This window comes from Lepidochelys kempii, chromosome 7 (assembly GCF_965140285.1).
Source record: "Lepidochelys kempii isolate rLepKem1 chromosome 7, rLepKem1.hap1, whole genome shotgun sequence".
In the NCBI taxonomy this organism is placed as follows: Eukaryota; Metazoa; Chordata; order Testudines; family Cheloniidae; genus Lepidochelys; species Lepidochelys kempii.
The window spans coordinates 90596795-90618966 of NC_136386.1; the positions used below are offsets into that span (position 1 = coordinate 90596795).

General features: G+C 37.8%; 2 protein-coding genes across 6 annotated transcripts in view; one reads left to right on the forward strand and one right to left on the reverse strand.

Moving 5' to 3' along the window:
- PTEN (phosphatase and tensin homolog) overlaps positions 1-19700 on the forward strand; it is a 93752-nt gene extending 74052 nt beyond the window's left edge. For 3 of the 4 annotated variants that reach the window (XM_073353741.2, XM_073353742.2, XM_073353743.2), the window contains 4 exons: positions 3060-3201; positions 6088-6254; positions 14078-14302; positions 16175-19700. In XM_073353741.2, coding sequence (XP_073209842.1) covers positions 3060-3201; positions 6088-6254; positions 14078-14302; positions 16175-16357 — 717 coding nt within the window. In that variant the 3' untranslated portion in view covers positions 16358-19700. Of the gene's footprint in view, positions 1-2575; positions 2700-3059; positions 3202-6087; positions 6255-14077; positions 14303-16174 lie in introns of all 4 variants that reach the window. The other variant, XM_073353744.2, reaches the window with a different exon arrangement.
- The window catches only part of ATAD1 (ATPase family AAA domain containing 1), a 448477-nt gene that overhangs the window by 129700 nt on the left and 296605 nt on the right, over positions 1-22172 (reverse strand). The window lies entirely within an intron of this gene.

The window sequence follows — 22172 nt, forward strand, 5'->3', positions numbered from 1 at the left end:
TTAATTTCTAGCCAAATAGAGCTTAACAAAAAATACAAATAAAAATAGTAAATAAGAAATGCTTCATTTACCATGTTCTAACCAAAGTAAAAATTTAAGAATCTGAATAAATGGGGGTTAATTACTTAACGGCATAGATGTAGTGTGTTCTCTTGGTTAGCAAACAGAAGCGATAAATTTAGTGCAAAGGCTCTATTTAGTTGCAAATCAACATGTTGTAATTATCAACCTTTCTTTAGGAAAATAACTCAAATACAAATGCAAAATCTATTTAAATCAAGGTTTCCCTGTTTGCTAATTGAAATCATGATTAAAATTAATTCACCCTAATAGATTTCTCCTCTTTTTTGTCATAACTCTTTCTTCAATAAGGATAAGCAGACATACCATGGACTTGATTAAAACTCTCAAGTATTTTTTTTTTCCATAAAACTATACCACTTAAGCAAATCTCTGCTTTTTCCTTCTGCTTTAAGGTCCTCAGGAAAGCAAAAAAATGTGATATTCCACTTTAGCGTAGTGTACCTATCAGTGTGTTTAGGACTAGAGGCATAAAGACCCTGTCCTTTGGAAATAAGAGCCTAGTTGATTTGAGGCATAATTGCTGTCTGTTCTGAAAGCAAATTGGTCATTGTTTCCGAGATGTGCCAAGCTGCCACTTGGCAAGATTGGAGGGTTCACCATCTACTTCAACAAGTGTGTTTCTGCCTAAGTTGATACAGCATTCAGAGTATAAGCTGTTACCATATAACTATTTCTCCCTCAATCTGGTCTTAATGTCAGCAGACTTGGTAAGGATTGGAGAGATTCCTGTACAAAGTGTGTGTTCCAGAGTGGAGATGTTATAAGTAGAAGAGGAAACTTTTTCCTATCTGTATCTGTTTTCCTATGTAGCTCCCCCCTTCTGAAGTCCTGTCAAGCTGCACGTTAGTCATTTTTAGGCTAAGGGCTATGTTTCTGAATTTAAACAAAGTCCAGATTTGTATTAGGAAAATACTTAAGCTCCTTTAAGAAATGGATCTGCTGAAGCAGCTGTTGAGATGATGCCCGAAGTCAAAACCTTGTCATCAGACTGAGTTGTCTGACAGCTACTTGTAGACATCCATTGTACAGGTACCATAGGGGAAAAAAACTATTGTATGTAATACAGAAACATTTCGAGTTGTAAAAGGCCTTATTTTTGCTGCATTTTTATAAAGGCAAAAATTAAGGCTGTCAAACAATTAAAAAAATCATGATTGTGGTTTTAATCACACTATTAAACAATAATAGAATACCATTTATTTAAATATTTTTGAATGTTTCATACATTTTCAAATATATTTCAATTACAACACAATACAAAGTGTACAGTACTCACTTTATATTTTTCTTACAAATATTTGCACTTTAAAATAAAGAAATATTTTTCAATTTACCTCATACAATTACTGTAGTGCAATCTCTTTATTGTGAAAGTGCAACTTACAAATGTAGAATTTTTTTTTGTATAACTGCACTCAAAAACAACAGTGTGAAACTTCAAAGATTACAAGTCCACTTAGTCCTACTTCTTGTTCAGCCAATCGCTAAGACAAACACCTTTGTTTACATTTATGGGAGGTCATGCTGCCCGCTTCTTATTTACAATGTCACCTGAAAGTGAGAACAGGCATTCGCATGGCACTGTTGTAGCTGGCATTGCAAGGTATTTACGTGCCAGATATGCTAAACATTTGCATGCCCCTTCATGCTTTGAACACCATTCCAGAGGACATGCTTCTCTGCTGCTGATGGCTTCTGTTCAGTACTGATCCAAAGTAGTATGGACTGACGCATGTTCATTTTCATCATCTGAGTCAGATGCCACCGAAGAATGTTGATAATCTCATATTGGTACCTTCTTTTGCGTTTTGTCAAATCTGCAATTAAAGTATTGTATTGAATCTGTATACTGAATCTGTATACTGTAAGTTACATACTATATTGTAGATTGTTTTGAACTGTATAATTCTCGAGGAAAAATACTGACCATGTTTTGTCACTAATTTTGTTCTGAAAATAACAAATAAGAAGCCAGGATATTTTTTGATTAACTTATTGCTGCATTCAAATTGTAAAATAGTTAAATCAGTTTAGGGAAGTTATTCTTCAACTGTAGTTTCTCAAAACAAGTATTTAATGCAGTGTAGTTGAACAATCTTATAGTGTGACAGGGAGTTGGGCTAGCTGGCCTAATCTAATAGATCTTTCCACTTCTAATTTCTGTGAAACCTCTAGCAATGGGTTTCATAATGGAAATAGTAGTAGCACTATAATTTTATAGGTGGTGTTAGCAAGCATGGCTACAACATAATACAGACTTGAAATCTTGTAGGAGCATAAATCCTGTAAAGACTTTTTAAAAATACAGGTGGTTCATATGTCCTTCTTACGAAATATATGCTGCTACTAATTGAAATCTGTTTTTCTAAAAAGCAACGTCATGTTGTAGATTGCTTTGTGGACCTTAAAGCCTTTTGAGTTTTTGTATTAATTTAGTATATAAAATTGAGGGTAGCATTCCATAATACTTTTTGCCTCGTATCACCTGTAGAACTTATATGTACATGAGTTGAAAAATCCTTTAGCACAATGTAAGAGAAGCTGGACCCTGTGCTGTTATGCTGTTTCGCTGCCTCTCCTGTGGTCTGCCTGCATTTGAAGATTTTGCAGGAAAGGTAAAGCAAGTGTGTGGCTGTGTGTGGAAAGAGGGGAAAAAAAATGTATAGAGGAAGCCTTCACCTCTCCTTATCCCTCACCCCAAACCAGGAAATTGCTTTCGAGGCAGTTTTTCCCCTTGGCTAGTGGGTTTAGGCTTTGGACTAACGGGTTTGAGGTAACTTTTTTCCAGCCCCTGATTTCCAGCAATGAAGATGGTATTACCACTAAAATGCATAAATGTTGAACTTGTGTCCACTGTGACTTTATACTTAGAACTGATTTTATTAGCTTGACTTTAGTTACAGGCAGGAACCACTTAATGTGAATACTAATTAATGGTTTGGATTGTTTTTGAAGTTTGGCTTCTCTTTATTTAGGGAGTAACTATTCCCAGTCAGAGACGCTATGTATATTACTATAGTTACCTGTTAAAGAATCACCTGGATTATAGACCAGTGGCACTGCTGTTTCATAAGATGATGTTTGAAACAATTCCAATGTTCAGTGGCGGAACTTGCAGTAAGTACCCTTTACTCCATATTAATGGATCTTATCTTCTAAAATGTATAGGTAATTGAATTTGTGTATAGTTACTTATGTAGCTCCTTGCGATTGAGGCAACATACTAAAGCCATTACATAGCAGGACCAACTTACCTTTTTAAGCCGTAAGATGTCTTAGCAGTATAAAGAATCCTGTTTAGAGTCTTGGACTCTGTTGGGCTCAAATCCTGTCAGGAGGGGGCTATGGACTCTTTCATCCTTGTAAGACTTCTGTGTAGCCTGTGTGGGATTTAACAAACCTTACAAACAGGTGCTGTTTCATTAAACTTTAAATTGGGAAACATTTAAAGTGGTTGAGAAGTTAAAAGTACATTTGTTTGGTTATTCAAAAGTCAGTTAAAAACACAGCAACATTATTGAAATAATACTGCTGAAAAATAGTTTTGGTTCTGTGAGTGGTACATAGACTCTCAAAGGCAACAAAATCCCCATGATTGTTGAACCAACTCATGACTTTTTTTTAATCATTGGACTCTAAAATACGTGATTCTGCTGGATATGTTATGTCTATATGCTTCTTTCTGAAGGAAAGTCTTATTTCAGAGGCTTATAAAGTAACATATCTAGCTCGATGTAAGTCTGTCTGGTTTGCGAGTATGCTGTATATTGGAAAGCAAATTGTCAGCTGACTTGAGTTGTTTAATGAAAATATGTATTCACCTTTGTCGTTGTGAGACTGAATTTCAAAGTAATTGCATGGTAGCATGCATTCCTATTCTGTTAATGTACAAAAATGTTGCTTTCCATCATTTTGGAATTACTGTAAGGGGCAATATACTGAAACTAATGCCATTGCAATATACAACCTGAACATACATAGACTTAAAAGCAACCGACTGCAGGTTTTTATAGAGATACATAAAAACTAGCTTGATTTGCAGGAACAGGAAGGGAGGAGGCTGTCTGCAAACAAAAAAGAGAAACCACCAAAATGGTAAAGTGAAGATTGCACAGATATATTTGCAAATATCTGTTCAGCACAATTCAGGCCTCATTGTACAAAAAGTTAATGCTTAGTTTTTTTAAAATTCTCCTCGGATGGCTTTCTACATTACCAATCTGCATATAGGTTTAAACATGTACTTTTTGATAAGCTTCTCTGTTACTTCTACTCCTGGTGAGTTAATGAATTATTAGACAAATGCATTGAAATACCACAATGTGTTTTTCATCACAAAAGTGTGGTTTCTATGAGGTTTTAAATGCCATTTCAGGTAGCAAACCTGTAATTGACTACTTCTTGAATCTGTGTTCAGTTTGTACTTGTTGTGATGGTATTAACTTCAACAGACATAAAGAGCTAAATATTATCACCCCTTCTGTGAGTTCTGAGGCCCCTGACTCAACAGGATCAATGTGGCTTTTCTTCAGAAAGGGGAGTGGTGGCAGGATTTGAAGACCCTGTATATGAGGGTTTGAGCAAGGAGATGCAGTTGTAAGTGTTATGCTATTCAGTCCTGTAGCTAGAGTGCTCTGGCTGTAGACTCTACAATTCTGAGGCTGCAATAATAGATTCAAAGTTGCTTCACAGTCAAGGGCAAGATTAATTCCCCAATCCCAGGGGTGGCCAACCTGAGCCTGAGAAGAAGCCAGAATTTACCAGCGTACATTGCCAAAGAGCCACAGTAATACGTCAGCAGCCCCCCATTAGCTCCTCCAACCTGCTCCCAGTGCCTCCCACCCACTGGAAGCTCAGCACCTCCCCCTCCCTCCCTGCACCTCCTGATCAGGTGTTCCATGGCATGCAGGAGGCTGGAGGGGGAGGAGCGATGGCACTTTAGGCTCAGGGGAGGGGGCAGGAATAAGGGGAGGGCCTGTGGCAGAGCCAGGGGTTGAGCAGTGAGCACCCCCCGGCACATTGGAAAGTTGGTGTCTGTAGCTCCAACCCTGGAATCGGTGCCTAGACAAGGAGCCGCATATTAACTTTTGAAGAGCTGCATGTGGCTCCGGAGCCACAGGTTGGCCACCCCTGCCCAATCCCTTAGATGCCCAGTGAACAGCCTGGATTAGATATTAACAGATAGGATTTGACCTAAAGTGTGTTTCTAGTCTTAAAAGTGATTGTGATAAAGTTGCTGAATTTTGTTTTCTTTCAGTAATTTCTAGATCAAATATGCTTAGTTTACAAGCGTAAAAGCTTTTCTAACTCCTATCCCTGCAGACTTAACTTGAGTTAAAAGTTAAATTGCTAATGTTTTATGGATCATCGCTAGCAGTAAAGTTTCTGTGGGCCGGATTAATTGAGATTCGATAGCCCTGTTATTGTCAGTGTCTGTACATTTGTTGAGATTCACATTTTTGACACAGTAATTGGGATTTAGTTAACAGTTCTGTTTACATGTAAATCATAATAGAATCCAGTTTATTCTGGCACAACTGTCGTGGCTCTACAGTGCAAACAGGATTAAAAAGTAGAAAACTTACGTACAGTAGTGTCTGCTTTTTTTTTTAATGACAAAAGTGTTTTGAATATGCAAAGGGATCAAACTATTAAGAAGTTGTCATTTTTACAGTCGCTTCTTACTATAATTTTATTATAAATTAGAATGTAGAATAAACATCTAAGCATCTTACTATGGTATCATAGGTGGAAATTCTGACATTACGAGAGTTACAGGATTCTGCTAAGCAGTGTTTTTATGCTTTAATGTTTTAAAAGATTTTTCAGAAAAGTGGTTTATTTTCTTGTTTACCATATCACATTGGATAGTTCTAAATACATACTTTTAAAATTTGTTGTACATATTGCAAATGATAACCCTTTGTGAGTCCGTTAACCCAGGTTTTGACAGTTAAAAGGTATTACTTGTGAAATGATACTCTTCTGTGTTTCACCATGCAGATCCTCAGTTCGTGGTATACCAACTAAAGGTAAAGATATTTACCTCCCCTTCAGGACCCCCAAGACGAGAAGACAAATACATGTACTTTGAATTCCCTCAACCATTGCCGGTGTGTGGTGATATCAAAGTAGAATTCTTCCACAAACAGAACAAGATGTTGAAAAAGGTTTGTTCTCTCCATTGAAGAAAATACTGTAAAGGTGCTGTGCAAGTGGGAACTGGGTGCTTCTGTTGTAGGGCTTGGGTCTATTAGGAGTTATTTTCAGTGGTGAGGGTAGCTGCAGAGATGAAGCCTATGACATCTTGTTGGCCAAAATCCTGACTTTAGCCAGTATTAATTTTGTGGCAGGTCTGAGAACCCTTTTGAAAGACGAAGAATGTTGTGTGTGGAAGGTAGGTAGAAATTGTGCTAGAGAGGTATGCATGCAGTAGCGTAGATATGGGGTATCTAACTGAAAGAGGGAGTCGTGTTCTTTTAAAAAAAAAAAAAAAAAAAAAATTAAAAAATGCCTGTACACTCTTATGTGGTGAATTAGCTTTCAGATAAGCTATGGAGAGGCATCTAAAGTGCTAACTTATTTTACCTCTGTCTCCTGATAAGCATAAACTAAGGGGTTTTTTAACCTGTAGGGGGAGGGAGCAGTTGAGAGAAAAAGGTAAAGTTTAGATTAGCTTGGAACACCTTTCATTCTTTTATAACCAATTCTATATTTAATAGCCATTATTACAATGCCACAATACACGGGCAAGATTTGCTGTCCAGCGGACCTTAGATTCGGAGTTAAGACAAAACATAAACTATTCCAGTATTATCTTGTTCTTAGGAAACAAGAAGGCAAGAGATTGTAAAGCAAGAAGATGCCATCATTTTCTAGCCAAATGCATACATCTCATGTCTTTGAATAACGTGTATGCAATACGTTGTGGTGGGATGTAAAGGTTTTATCAGCTAAATTTGTGGATGACTAAATTACTGACAATTAGCAAAGCTACGAACAAATTATGCATGTCATTCCAAACAAATGTAGTTAACCTGTGTACTACTCCACCATGTATCCTGTATTCACTCTTACTGTTTTTTGCAAATAGTTGTGAATTTTAACCTTTTGTATTTAATTGGGACAATTTCTTATTCGTCACCAGTTAAACCAGGTACCTTAGTTCAGGAGATGCTATAGAGAGCTCAGAGAGCTATCGACATTTTCTAGAAATGTTTAAAATTCCTTTTCTGAACGTAAAAATTAATGAATATAAGGCACAGTGGTAGGTGTGGGGAAAGTAGCATCAAGGGGACTTCCAGTTGTATAGCCTAGACTAAGAAAGGTGGTCATAAGGGAAATAAAGAAAACAGAGATAGGAAGGAGCAGTATCCTTGTCTTACTAGGTTTATCTTGTGATTTCCTCTTACACTTTTAAGACTCTATTTTAAATGTAAACTTTAAAAAAAAATCTTATCTGTACACCGTGCCCTGATATTCTATGATTCTATGTAATAACCGTTCTCATGCCTGAATCTAAACCTTTGAGAGTATTGGGTGAAGGTTTAAATGTAAGCCAGGCCCCCTACTGGTCATTTCATGCCAGCTCCTCCCTGGTATAATTGCTGTCCTTCCAAACTGATGTGACTGTTTATATTGCCTCTGGTCAGCCAAGGTGCTCCCCACGAGGTCCAGTATGTCATTTGCTATTGCTTCAGGATTCTAGTGATTCTTGTTGGGTAACTTGTTAATCTTTTGTGCTTTCTTCCAGCACAGTCAATTACAGTACTAAATTTGTAGTTTCCATGGCACACTTATCAGTGCTTAGATATTTGTTTTCTCAGCACTCTTTTCAGCACAGACCAGGAACCCTTTTCTGCCCTCCTTTGCAGCATGGGGCACGGGTCACTTGCAGGCTTAAACTAGTGTAAATGATGAATTCTTGGTAAATTAAACTCTTGAAACCATGATTTGAGGACTTCAATAATTCAGCCAGAGGTTAGGGGTTTATTAGAGGAGTGTGTGTGTGAGGTCCAGAGGAGCTTAGATTCGGAGTTAAGACAAAAGGCTTGCAATGTGCAGGAGGTCAGACTAAAGGATCATAGTGGTCCCTTCTGACCTTAAACTCTGAGTCTGAGAACCAAGAAGGACAAAACTCTATGCCAAGAAATACGACCCACTTCCCTGGTCAGACTGCTTCCTGCATCTGGCAGAAAACCTCTCCTCGTTGCACTACAAGGAGAAATCACCAGGGTCTGCTCTCAGAAACTCTCGTCCCCGCTTCTTGATTGCTCTACGCCTTGTGTAGCCGTTAACACCAGTGCAAAGTGGGTGTGAAGCACTACCATTCTTTATTTTGGTAGCATTTTGCACCTTTGTGGCATGGTGTAAATGACACCGTTGTATAGGGCAATGGAGACTTAGGGCTTGCCTACACTGGAAATTTGCAGCGCTGTAACTTCCTCGCTCGGGTGTGAAAAAACACCCCCCTGAGCACAGCAAGTTTCAGCGCTGTAAAGCACTAGTGTAGACAGTGCACCAGCACTGGGAGCCCCTCGTGGAGGTGGTATTTTTAGAGCGCTAGGAGAGCTCTCTCCCAGCACTGTGCCGTGACCACACAAGGCATGTTAACGTTGCCAGTGAAGTTAACGTTAACTTAACTGAGGCCAGTGATGTGCCCTCAGACTACAGCACCTCCCACTGAGAGGATTTCTCTTCCTTTAGAGAAAATACCTGTATTCATGATGTCATAGGCTTCCAGAAATAAACCAAGAGCAGAACTTAAAAATAAACACTTTCCTTCCAAGATTCTGGCTTATTCACACAGGCAGTCATGGAACCATTGAGGGGAATTGGGGCTGTCATCTCTGACATCTGCCCTTCCTGGGTATTAAAAAGAGAGTAAGGAACACCTCAGATTCCTAAGACTGTCAAAACCTCCTTTTTACCAACCTAAAACAGTCTCTGCTAGAGACCCTCCCAGTGTTTTTATCTCTTTCCTAAACATGCTAATCAAGAAGCTAACGAACTCAATACTGTTTGGTTTCAGAGTAGCAGCCGTGTTAGTCTGTATTAGCGAAAAGAAAAGGAGTACTTGTAGCACCTTAGAGACTAACAAATTTATTTGAGCATAAGCTTTCGTGAGCTACAGCTCACTTCATCGGATGCATTCATGAAGTGAGCTGTAGCTCACGAAAGCTTATGCTCAAATAAATTTGTTAGTCTCTAAGGTGCCACAAGTACTCCTTTTTGTCAATACTGCTTGTTAACTGCTATTGACCTGAATCCCCTCTAAGGCTTCAGGGAAGGGTAGTGAGATAGTAGTATTTTTTGCCTTGGTTGATAACCACCTCCTCTCCATGGTCAAGGAAGTACACCTGTGCTTGTTCTCGATCTGTGATATTTGATACTACTGATTACCAGATACTCCTGTCCCAGGTGTAAGAAACTGCTGTGTTTGCAGAAGACCCCTGAAATGGCTCATATCCTTCCTTACAAACCAAACTCCATTAGTCATGGCAACAGTTCCTTCAACTCCAGAGTTCTGTAACTCTCCGTTACCTGGAGTCCCATAAAGCTCAGTAATCTTCCACTTATTATTCAGATCTCAACAGTCCACTGAGAGTTGGTGAAACACAAGCTGAAGTGCCAGCAGTATGCAGACACCCGGCAGAGCAACTTGTATGTCGGATGTAGATAGCAAACTCCCAGTTTTCTCAGTACTTAGCTAAATTCAGCAGCTGGCTAAAACAGAACCCACACAAGTTAAGGAGATAGCAAAGAGGGAAAGACTTTGAACACCTTGTAGCCTCTCTAGCATTCTCCATTATCAAGAGCATCAGCTCTGATTACTAAATCAGTCCTCAGCCTTTCATTTCTTCTGTGCTATTGGATGCCTAAATAGCATGATATAAATGCCCACTTTCATCTTTCATTGTCCATGCTATTTGAAAAAAAGCTGGCCACAGTATTGAACACAAGCTTTATTGTTGCAACCAATTTTTATATAGATAGATATAAAGCAAAACAACCTGAAACGGCTCCAACAGGTACAAAAGTCAGCAACACAGGTTGCTGTTAACTCTTCATTGGTACTCTCCTTTCGGCCCTGGCTTCCCATTAAAACAATGCAGTTTAAGCCCTCTGTTGCTGATATTCATAATCCTCTGTGGGATTTTACCCTTACTAAATCACAGGTTACCTCTCTTCATGGCCATGATCTCCCATGAAACTGTCATCCAGTTGGTGAGTGCAGGACACTGACCTTTAATAGAAGCTTGCACTTAGACTGTGGAACTCCCAGAAGCGGTAACAGTGGCCATAAAACTGACAGCTTTGAGAGAAATACAAAATTTGTGTCATCTTAGCCTTTCCTCAGTTTCTTTGCACACACATTTAATATTTATGAACACACAAATGCATATGTATACACAAGACCCTGTAAAGCTAGCTAATATAGTTCTATTCCTGCAGATAGAAACTAAGAGTAAGTGCTCAGATACTAAAGATGTGGGATGGTGCTAGGTGGGCAGCAAACAAAGGGAGAGAAGGAAGGCAAGCATTTTCCATTGCTTACAACCCCACTTGCCTTAAACTAAAAACCATGTAAAGTCTTGATCACTAGCAAGACCTCTACCATTGCCTGCTTCAAGAATGCTTCCATCAGTTTTTTCAGAGTTCTGTAGTCTTGTAACCACAGATTTAGAAAGCATCACTGCTGACATTTGGCCTCCAAAAAAAATTCCAGTTCAGACTGTCCATGCTTTAGATCTTGTTTTCAAGGTAGTGGAGGCCACTCTCCCTTCACCCAAGAAGATTTTTTTCACAATGTCCCTTTTTTATCAACTGAAAATTTTTCCATGGTGTTTTGCCCCTACTTTCTGTTTTCAAGTACATTAGAATCTCACAGTTATGAACTGACCAGTCAACCGCACCTCATTTGTAACCAGAAGTATGCAATCGGGCAGCAGCAGAGAAGAAAAAAAGCAAATACAGTACTGCTAAATGTACACTACTTTAAAAAAAAAAAAAGGGAGCAGCATTTTTCTTCAAAGTAAAGTTTCAAATCTGTATTAAGTCAATGTTCCGTTGTAAACTTTTGAAAGAATAACCATAACGTTGTGTTCAGAGTTACAAACAATCTCAGTTTCTGAGGTGTTCATAACTCTGAGATTCTACTGTATATTGGAAGTAGGAAGCCTGCAAAAGGTGGGTCTGTTGCATCCAGGGCTTAAATGGACCAATTAAGGAAGATAAGGTCACTGCTGAGATACTAAATGACTTCTTTGCATCAATTTTCCTCAGGGTGTTTGGGAGATACCTACCCCAGACCTGGTCTTGTTCATTTTTCAGGCATATGTTTTTATTGGCCTTACCTTTGCCTTATCTTTCTGGGAGCATTGCCTTCTGTGCAGCTGAAGAAATGGAAGTGGGTGACACTTGAAGGCCAGTAGGGGATTTGGCTCACAGTCTACTGCAGTTGCTTTTGTAAGGGTTAAAATAAATGTTACAAATTAAGGTAGTTCTACCACTTTGTGCTATGGTGCTAAAGCTTGAGAATCCTGAAAGGTATTGTCAAAGAAGTAGAAAAATCCAAGGTGAGTACATTTTCCTTATTTGAACACAGTAAGATACTAAAAATAAGTTTCACTTGTTCTGATAGACTTTTTGGTTAACTTTCTCCTTGATGTGTCTGAAGAGCATTTTCAGTAACTTGGAAGACTTAATTTAGCTCCAGTACCGCTGAATATTGTCTACATCAAGGACAGCGTATTTTAATATGAAATGATACTTTGTAGGTTTTCCTGTCAAGTTATGTGACTGTTAAATAATCCCTTAAAAGAATAGGGATTGCTAAATGACCCTAGCTTTAAAAGTGGTGGAAACATAGCACTCTTAATCTTTCAAGAGTACTGTGTAGACACTGAATGTCAAAATATTTTTACATCCGCAATTCTGGAAAGAAGACTACATTTTTTTTTTTTAAATTTGCCTATTTTAAAAGCTCCAAGGACATGTACAGGATAAAAAGTTTAAAAAAACAGCCTTTTCTTTTTATTGAAAACTAACAAGTCAAATGGACACTTTCCTTGAATAGCCCTACCACCCACAGAGGCAAAGGATTAAAGATGTGATAAATTGGAGTTGGCCATCAGTAGAGCCCATGAAAATCTGCCGACATCAGCTTTATACCCACTTATATCTGCAGGTCATTTTTGTGGCTCGGGTGCAGATACAAATTCTGTATCTGCACAGCACACACTCACCCAAACAGAGCAACTGTCACCCAGGCCTCAAGCTCCAGCTCAGCTTTCTGAATTGTGCTGCAGCAACCATAGCCCACTGGGCATTCTGGGAGTTGTAGTCCCCTGCTTGCTTGGACGGAGGAGGTAAACTACCACTCCCAGAAGGGAGGGTGAGCCAAGCGCAGCTGTGTGTTAAAGCAACTGCAGCGGCTTAGGGGTGTCTGAGCCCCCCCAGTGGGAGGGTGGCGCTGCACACAAGGGCCCAGGATACAGCCTCCCTGCCTGGAGCAGGGAAGATGGTACGCCAGGGGTTTTTGGGGAGAAGTGGGCAGTGGTTGGGGGTTTGGCTTAGCCCTGCGTTACTGGTGGGGTGACCTGTGGTGCTGTTAGCAGAGCCTTGCAAATCCGCAAATATCTGCGGATATTTGCATCCACGGACAATTTATGTGGATCATGGATCAGATGCAGATACAAATGTTTGTATCTGCACAGGGCTCTAGCCATCAGGGCATAACATAAAGCCTGATTCAGTAGATTTGAGCTCAGAGTGACTATCAGGGGAGTGGACCTAGTTTCCAAGTTCCAAGAGTGATGTGCCCCCAGTTTACACATCTTAATCGAGTGATTGTTCACAACCACCTCAGCTAATCTAAAATGTTGGCCATGTAGGAGAGTTTCTGACCAGGATCCAGACAACACGTGACTTTCAGGTTGTGGATTTCTGTATGTAATTTCACCTGGAAACTAAAGAAAATTAATGCAGCCTTTGGATGATGTATACTTGTTTGATATTGTTGACTGAGTGGGGGATCCATGTTCTGCAATATATTGAGTCTTCAAGGCTAACTCCACTTACAATGCATTCCAATAATCCAGTTGGGAGATCCACAAAGGCATGGATGATGTCAGTGAGGTACATATTAGAGGATAGTGGTAAATCTCTAGCTAATTATACATAGAGGCAATTTTGACCATCATTGCCACCTGTCTCCCAGTTAGGGATTTGCAAATATGCCCTTGATTTCAAATTTCCTTGAAGGTGGGTATATTCTCTCAATAATGACAGGGATATACACATATGCACGGGAGGTTGTGTTTATGCATATGTATATGTAAAATAGTAATGAAGCAGTTGCAGAGATGAAATACAAAGCCTGTGAAGAATTCTTGCAGGATGAGGAATGCTGAGTTGGTGTAGAGCCACCGCAGCTTCTGTGCCACCCCCAAATCATCAGCACTGTGGTGTGGTTTGGAAGGAAGGGTTGGGCGTTTTTGTTCTTGTTGTTAGAAACACATCTGAGTCCATCATGTTATATGGGCACTAATAAAAATACATAGGGTAGGTCTACACTACCCGCTGGATCGGCAGGTAGCGATCGATATATCGGGGGGTCGATTTATAGAGTCATCGATCCTCGAGCGCTCTCCTGTCGACTCCAGAACTAAGTTTTTAATCTCCCATTTTGTAGATTTGGCCATTTAATTTATTGAATCCTTTTTGGTTTATGAAGGACCCTTTAAAAAAATTTATTTGATTACCATGTGGCGATTAACATAGATAAGATCTGTGTGTTACGTAAGAAGACTAATGAAAATCTACTTCCTGACAGTTGATGTGCCAATGATGTAGTATGATCTAGATTTTTATGCCTTTCATAGTTTGGTATTGTTAAACTCATCAATTTTTAAAAACCAGATAATGCTTGTATTCAAATAAGATAATATACCATCTGTAAATACTAAAGCAAGCTTGCTTTTTCCCGCAGGAAAAAATGTTTCACTTTTGGGTAAATACATTCTTCATAGGACTGGATGAAAATTCAGACAAAGTAGAAAATGGAAGTCTAGTTGGAGATCAGGAACTTGATGGTATTTTCAGCACAGAACGCTCAGATAATGACAAGGAATATCTAATCCTTACATTAACAAAAAATGATCTAGACAAGGCAAATAAAGACAAAGCCAACAGATATTTCTCTCCAAACTTCAAGGTCAGTATTTTTTTTAAAGAGCATAGAATAAACAGAATTTTGAAGAGCTACATGTAGCATGTCGTTATTTAATATATTACATATACACACACACACCCCACAGTATCAAAACATGTTTATCTAGGAACCATTTGTTATATAACTTTCTGGACTGAGGCAAGTAATATATCTGGATATGTCATTTCTTAAAAACAGATAAACTTAAACATTCAGTAACTGATATTGGAATTATTGCAAAAGAAGGTGATAGATTTTCAGGAGTTAAGTTACAATTTTAAAAATGATGTTTTATCTTTAATTCTGAAGAGTTTCGTTCATAATTTATGCTGTGTAAGTTTATCAATATGTTCATGGTCTGAAAAATTAACACGCAAACTTGACCGATCCACTCTAGCAGCAAGTAGGAAACCTCAAGGATATAATAGTCTCTATGCTGCTTGTATTTCCTCTTCATGGGCTGACAAGTGGATCCACCATCTCTACCCCAAATATTTGATGAGTTGAGTTCCTTGGTGTGCAGGATTGCATACTCCCTGTTTCAGCATTGTTCCATAATCTGATTCTGTTCATGTCACTCGGAATCTTGTGTTTTAATTCCTTGTCTCCACTAAAGAAATGTCTGGTTCCAAGTACCCTTACCTTGCTTATAAAACTTTTGTCCCCTCACACATGCGCTCTCTGCAAATGACCCACAAGTGAAGGAATAGGAAAATTATGGGGGATCACAGAACAATGTGTACCAAATATTGTTTGGATTTACTTGCTTTTAGCAAAGTCTTCTGGAATCTACTGCTCTGGGAGCTGTTTGAAACCAAGGAGGTATTGCAGCCGAAAAGGTTTAGAAGAGTGCTAAAGAATGGTGGTGATACGGCTAACTGCAGTGATTCAGAATACAAATGATTAATGCACGTACAGAACCACTTGTACTTAAACCAAGTCTAGTAAATTAATTCATTTCAGTTCCCAAGTGTAAACATAACTGTAATTATATTAACACTGTCTACTTCAGAGTCTTCAACCTTGTTTTAAGTGAACAGACATGACTGAATCCACATGGGGAGTGTATTTGTGGAAGAAGGTGCCATTTCTATATACCATTTTTCTGGCCATAAGTCTACTTTTAACTGAGGATGCTTCTGCTATTTGGAAACATCACTACAATATCCATCTGTTTTTACAATATCCATCAGTATTTAATACCCACTGATACATAAATTGTATAAAGGTGGGTAAAGGAAAAAAGGATAATTGGTAGCGAGTAATTAATAGTGCCACAAAGGGCATAATAGTGATTGTTGTTGGGTGTTTCTTAATTCTTAGGAAGATGTTGGGAGCTCCTAAAGGTCCCTTCCTAAGGTACTTGTTTATTGACATAGGTTCATGACTCTTACCATTTGTGCTACTGAAAAATTTGTAGGTGTTTTAGATTTGGGACTTGGAATTTTGTATGCCAGATGTTTAAGGTTGATAGAGGTTTTTAAACAAATGTACGTGGTGGAATGATTTTGAAGTACCTATATGATTTGGCAATCTCTAAAGCCAATACTATCATCAAGATTACACTACAAACTTGCTATTATATCTGTGTTGATTAGGGGTATGATTTGTGACTGACATAGCCATGCTGACAAAAAACCCCAGTGTAGATGCAGTTTTGCCAGCAATACTGTGCTTTTGTTGGCTTAACTTATTTCACTAGACAGAGCCTGGAATAAGCTCTCCGGTGTAAACTATGTCCACACTAGGAGCACTTTGTCGGTATAGCTATACAAGCAAAGCCTTCCAAGTGTAGGCTTGGCCTGTATTGTCACCACTACTTTAAGAAAGAAAAGTTCAGACTATATTAACTTTTTTGTTTTCTTCCTTTCCTAGGTGAAGCTATTTTTCACAAAAACAGAGGAGCCATCAAATCCAGAGGCTAGCAGTTCTGCTTCAGTAACACCGGATGTTAGTGACAATGAACCTGATCATTATAGATATTCTGACACCACTGACTCTGATCCAGAGAATGAACCTTTTGATGAAGATCAACATACACAGATTACAAAAGTCTGAATATTTTTTTTATCTGGGAAAAAAAACCACAAAGAGACAAACTTGAATAAACTGAAAAAGGACCTTTTCAAATGGCAATAGAACATTGTGTCAGATTACCAATTATAGGAACAATTCTTTCCTGACCAATCTTATTTTGCCCTATAAATCTACAGGGTTTGACATTTGTTGTCCAGTTGAAAAAGGTTACGTAGCTATGTTATGTATATACCTTTTTGTGTCAAAAGGACATTAAAATTTCAATTAGGAAATATAAAGATGGCACTTTCCCATTTTATTCCAGTTTTATAAAAGTGGAGACAGATCTGATGTGTATGCGTAGGAATTTTTCCTTTTGTGTTCTGTCACCAACTGCAGTTGGGGAAAAAAAAGCTTTCTGATATACAGGTTCACATCCTGCCCCTTTCTTTGCACTTAAGTGGCAACAGATAAGTCTGCAGTTGGCTAAGAGAAGTTTTTAAAGGGTTGTACTACATTCTAATGCATGTATTCTGGATAGGGGAATGGAAAGACATGCTCTGAAAGGAATATATTATGCTGGACCCTGGACTATGTACCGTATCCGGCTACTTACATGCACCTTTCTTTAGCATGCTGCAGTAATTAATCCTGGACATTTGAGGAATTGGCCGCTGTCACTGCTTGTTGTTTGTGCATTTTATTTTTTTAAGCATAATGGTGCTAGAAAAGGCAGCTAGAGGGAGTGATTCCATATAGGGGTACAGGAATGAACCTTCCACAACATCTAAAGACCCACAGATGAAGGGATATGAAAATAATGGGGTCACAGATAAGAAACACAGCAACAATGACTTAACCATACAAATGTGGAGGCTATCAACCTAAAATGGGCTTGAAACAATGTTCTAAAAAAGACAATGATTTATTAAATGTTTTTCTCAATTGTAATGGCTGCTCCATCTCCTGTGTAATCAAGGCCAGTGCTGAAAGTCGGATGCTATTAGTACACACATCAGTCAACATCTTACACTTATTTTATTAGTTTTTCAATTATATACCTGCTGTGAATGCTTCATGTGCTGCATTGCGAGCTTTTTTCTCATTAAATATAAAATATATTATAACGGTGCACGAGAAACTTCAATTTGAGATTCTACAGGTTAGTGTTTGTTTTGAAGATTTGTGGATGCATTTATTCAATCAAACAGCTGTCAGCCCTTCCACCCCTTTGACCTTACACATTCTATTACATTCATTACAATGAGTTTTGCAGTTTTGCACACATTTTTTTTTAAATGTCATTAACTGTTAGGGAATTTTACTTGAATACTTAGTACCTACAATGTTTAATAAGAGACATTACACATGGAAACCAGTCTTGCAATAAATTCTCAACACTGCACAGATATAAAGATGTGTACTTTTTAAAAGTAGAACATGTCCCAAATATTCTATCTGTTGTTTGCTATTAAAAGAATTAGATATCCAAACTGGCAGTGTTGTATCATTCCTTCATAGGGATATAGCCAGGACGAGGGATGAGCTTCACTTCTGAATATTATGATGACTGACATGCCCAGACTGCAGATAATTTAAGAGTACAACTACTGTTGAATACAGATATGAAGAATTTTTTTAAAATTCTATTCACTATAAAATACACCATGACCTTCAAACTTTTGGAATATCTACCCCAAAATTTACACTTTATGGTAATCTTAATTTTAATTAAGTTACTGGCGCCAACGTTGTTTATTAGCTGTGTTCTTATCTAGTTAACAAATGAATCTGGGATCCATAGGACCCAGTACAACAGCACTAACAGAGAATATGAATTGTAAAAAGACGAATTTTAGTAAACAAAGGTGTCACATGCTTTTTCAATATTTATTGGTTAATTTTGCATGTCAAATTCATGATCTAAACTTATAACAAAGCTATTATAGGATTTTCTGATTTATAAGTTAACAGAACAAAAATGCTGATCCAGCACTCATAATTCCCATTGTTAAATTGGCCAGCAGGCAATGGCTACCTGAAGACCAGACCCTTAACTTTATGCCTTGATACATGTTTCACCTTATGTCTGCTTTTAGCAATTGAAAGTCATGTTGGCTAATAAACAAAAATATTAATGCTTTAAAATACTTTGATTTTGACACTGTTCTATGTCCCACTTTTGGGCTCATGATATCAAAATTAAATTTGTGCGGTTCCAGTATGTAACACTGATGGCCAGAATGGAAATAATGACATTATAATGGGCTTTTGCACTGTTGTTGTTTTTCCTTTGGAATGTGAAGGTCTGAATGAGGGTTTTGATTATGAATGTTTCATTGTTTTTGTGAAGCCTTGCTTACATTTTATGGTGTAGTCATTGGAAATGGAAAATGGCATTTTATATATATATATATATATATATATATATATATATAATAAAAATATATATTATACGTACTCTCCTATACTTTATTTCAGTTACCATCCCCATAGAACTTGACAAGAATTACTATGACTGAAAGGTTTTTGAGTCCTTATTAAAACTTTATTTATGACAGTATTCATAATTCGCTTGAAATGCATTCGGTAGGTAATCTCCGAGTTTCTGGACTGTATACTTAAACTCTTGGATGTGCAGCAGCTTACATGTCTGAAATTACTTGAAGGCATCACTTTCATAAGAGCTTACTGTTAGGCCCTGTACCATCCGTAGTCATCTGTAGCCCCACTTGAAATGTTTTGCCACAGTTATTTAAGGGCGGTTGTATAAATAGCATCAGGATTCTTTGCTGTGGCACAAATTGTAAACTAAAGTGGAGTTTACATACAGCATCAAATGTTTCAGCTTTAAAAAATAAAAATAGGGTGCCAGTGTGCAAGTTCCATGTTTAGTTACAGCAAATTTGTGCAATATGTTAACGATGCCTGTGGTTGCCACAAAGTGCCTCGTTTACCTTTTAAATACTGTTAAATGTGTCATGCATGCAGATGAAAGGGGTGGAACTGTGTGCTAAAAGGGGCTTTAACTGCAGTTTGGCAGAGCTGCCTTTCACCCTGCCAGTTCAAATTTTCAGTCTGTTTTCATATAGCGCGTGTGTGTAATTATATATGTATATATACATACACACACACACACTCAAAAAAATTGAGTTTGTCAAGCAGCCTTACTCTGATTCAGCCTCTTCAGATACTATTGTGCTGTGCAAAAGTGGCTCTGTGTGTAATGCTATGCACTGAGGATACACAAAAACAACAAAATATGACATGTACAGGATAATGCCTCATACAAATCAGATGTCCATTTGTTATTGTGTTTAACAACCCTTTATCTCTTAGTGTTAAAACTCCACTTAAAACTGATTAAAGTCTCATTCTTGTCACAGTGTGGGTGTTTTATTAAAGTATTTTGGGTGTAAACTGCTCAGATTATATTTTGCTATTAAGAAATGAAGAATCAAGTGTGATCCTGGGAGTAAGGGACATTTCTCTAAAAGGAGAATTTCAGGAAAACTGCTAGTTAAAATCCTTTGAGATTAACTCTTAACAAATTAATGTTGGAATAGGAAATGTGGGTTTGCTTGCACTGATTTTCAAAAACTATAGAATAAATAAAAGTAGGTGAGCCTTTCATTTTGACGCTCTCCAACCTATGAAATATAATACAGCACTTTGATTTCTTGAATTAAATCAGATTAATGGCTTTCAGGTAAATTTGTGTTACAGCAATACATATTCTTTTTCTTTCAGATAACGTTGAGCTTCCCATGCAAACAAGCTAAACTTTTCAGGAAATATAATGCAGATCACTGAGATACAATTTATTTTTTTTTCTAATCTTAAACCGCCAATGGCTTACTCAAGTCTGCAAGATGCTTTTTCCAGTGGGACTAGTATAATGTATGCATATCATAAAATAAGCTTGAATCTTTTTCAGGACTGCTGATCTCTCTGAAATTGATTTTTAAAATAGATTTTGTACATCTCTTAATGAAGAAATACTGTATCCTCTGTTACTTTTTCAGCTTGTCTTACCATTTGAGCCTTAAGGAAGAAAGAAGCCACTTGATTTGTGCTTAAATTCAATGAGGTTGCTACAGATTCAGTGGCTCTGTAAAAGTGGAAAGAAAATGTTTTGTTTTTGCATTTGGTGATGGTTTAGCAGGATTTGAATTATGAAAATTATACATATGACGACTTCATTTCTACATGCTCTATTCCTGCCTCTTTACTGAAGCTTTTTCATTTAAAAATGGCTTAACATAGGTGTTCGGCTGAGAGAGTCTTCAAAATGATTCCCATACTGCTTTGTGAATCAATTCACAATATGTATACTCAGGGCTATAGCCATTTCCATATGGTAATTTAAATGAAAAACATGTTGCTGCTTTAATATTGCTTGATTTCTCCAACTTGGGTGGAATCTTTCACCTAATTGATGTTTGTCACAACCAAACTGAATTTGTTAATAACTGTTGCATTTCAGTAAACAATAAGACAAATATTGTTTAGAGTTAATCCTGTACATCTTTCTTCCTGTATTTATTTTTATGGTAATAGTTCTTTTACATTCTGGAAGCAAAAGTTTTTAAAAGGCTTAATTGTTTGGGGACTGGGAAGTGGGGGGCTGTTTGGTATGAAGAATATCAGAGTAATTAGAAACTTTTAGAAAGTCCATTCAGCACTCTGCTCAATGAGTGGCTTCTAACAGAATATTAGAAAAGAATCTACAGGAAGAGGTTCTGGTGTTAGGACAATTGTAATGATTTTTCTGTGTTTGTATGAGCTGGTGGTGTATAGTTTACTTCAGTGCAGAGTAGGATCCTGGTGTGGTAGTCTAATAGGCTGCTTCAATTGCTTTTTATCTCCAATAGAAAGCTACAATATAATAGTTCTAACTTGTACTTGGAGGCCTTCTGTTGGAATCCATTCTGGGTTTCATGTCTTTCAAATTGAATGCTACTTGCTCTTGACACGAGTCTTGAGACGGCTTTAGTTTAACCCTTTTTTTTTTAGTAATTTGTTACTTTTTCTCAAACGAAATTTTTGGAATGTATTACCATTTAGCTCTGCATATGAGCTGTAATCCCTACTCCTTTTCTTTAAGCTTTTGTCTACTGAAGCCAAATGCTACGTTGCTTTTCATGCCTTTCATTTTTTTCCAAGGGTGCACCAGTGCTTACTAAAATGTCAATTCCATAGCATCCTGTTTATAATTCGTGTATGTTTGTGCATGGTGGAGCATGGGCAGCAACAATGCAAACATTCTGCACAGTGTACTTTAATTCTGAGTCTCCATGTCCATCCTGTCTGTCGACCTCTACTTGGCTGCTATCCCATGAAGGTTTTATCTTGGTTTTATGTGAACACTTTTTCCATGCAAAACTGTTCCAGAATACCAGCTCAATTTATGTAGGCCTCTTCAGCCATAAATGGGTAGATTTTAAAAAGCATTTTTAAAAATTGTGGCCATAAAACTGACAACATAAAAATGTCTTGATAAAAATAGTGCAATAGGTCATTTTAAAATAAGAGCTTTGAAAATCATCTTGATGGCGATACACTAAGTATGTTTAAGAAGTAGCATGCTAAAGAGTTGCATATTGGGTCTCATAATACAATATTTGGTATTGGGTGGGAGCCAACAGTAGAGAAAAGATTTGCTCAGGGTCCCAGAGGGAGCAAACAAAGATATGGAAGGATCTTTGTAAGGAAGATATTTGTAGAGAGGAACACAAGCAACATTTTAAAAAGCCAGTCCAGAAGCCTGGGAAATGAAGATGGGATTGAATCACAGTCAGGTGGGAGAATGTATTTTTGTTTTTGTTCTTCATCCTTGGCCTAATTCCCTTACTGT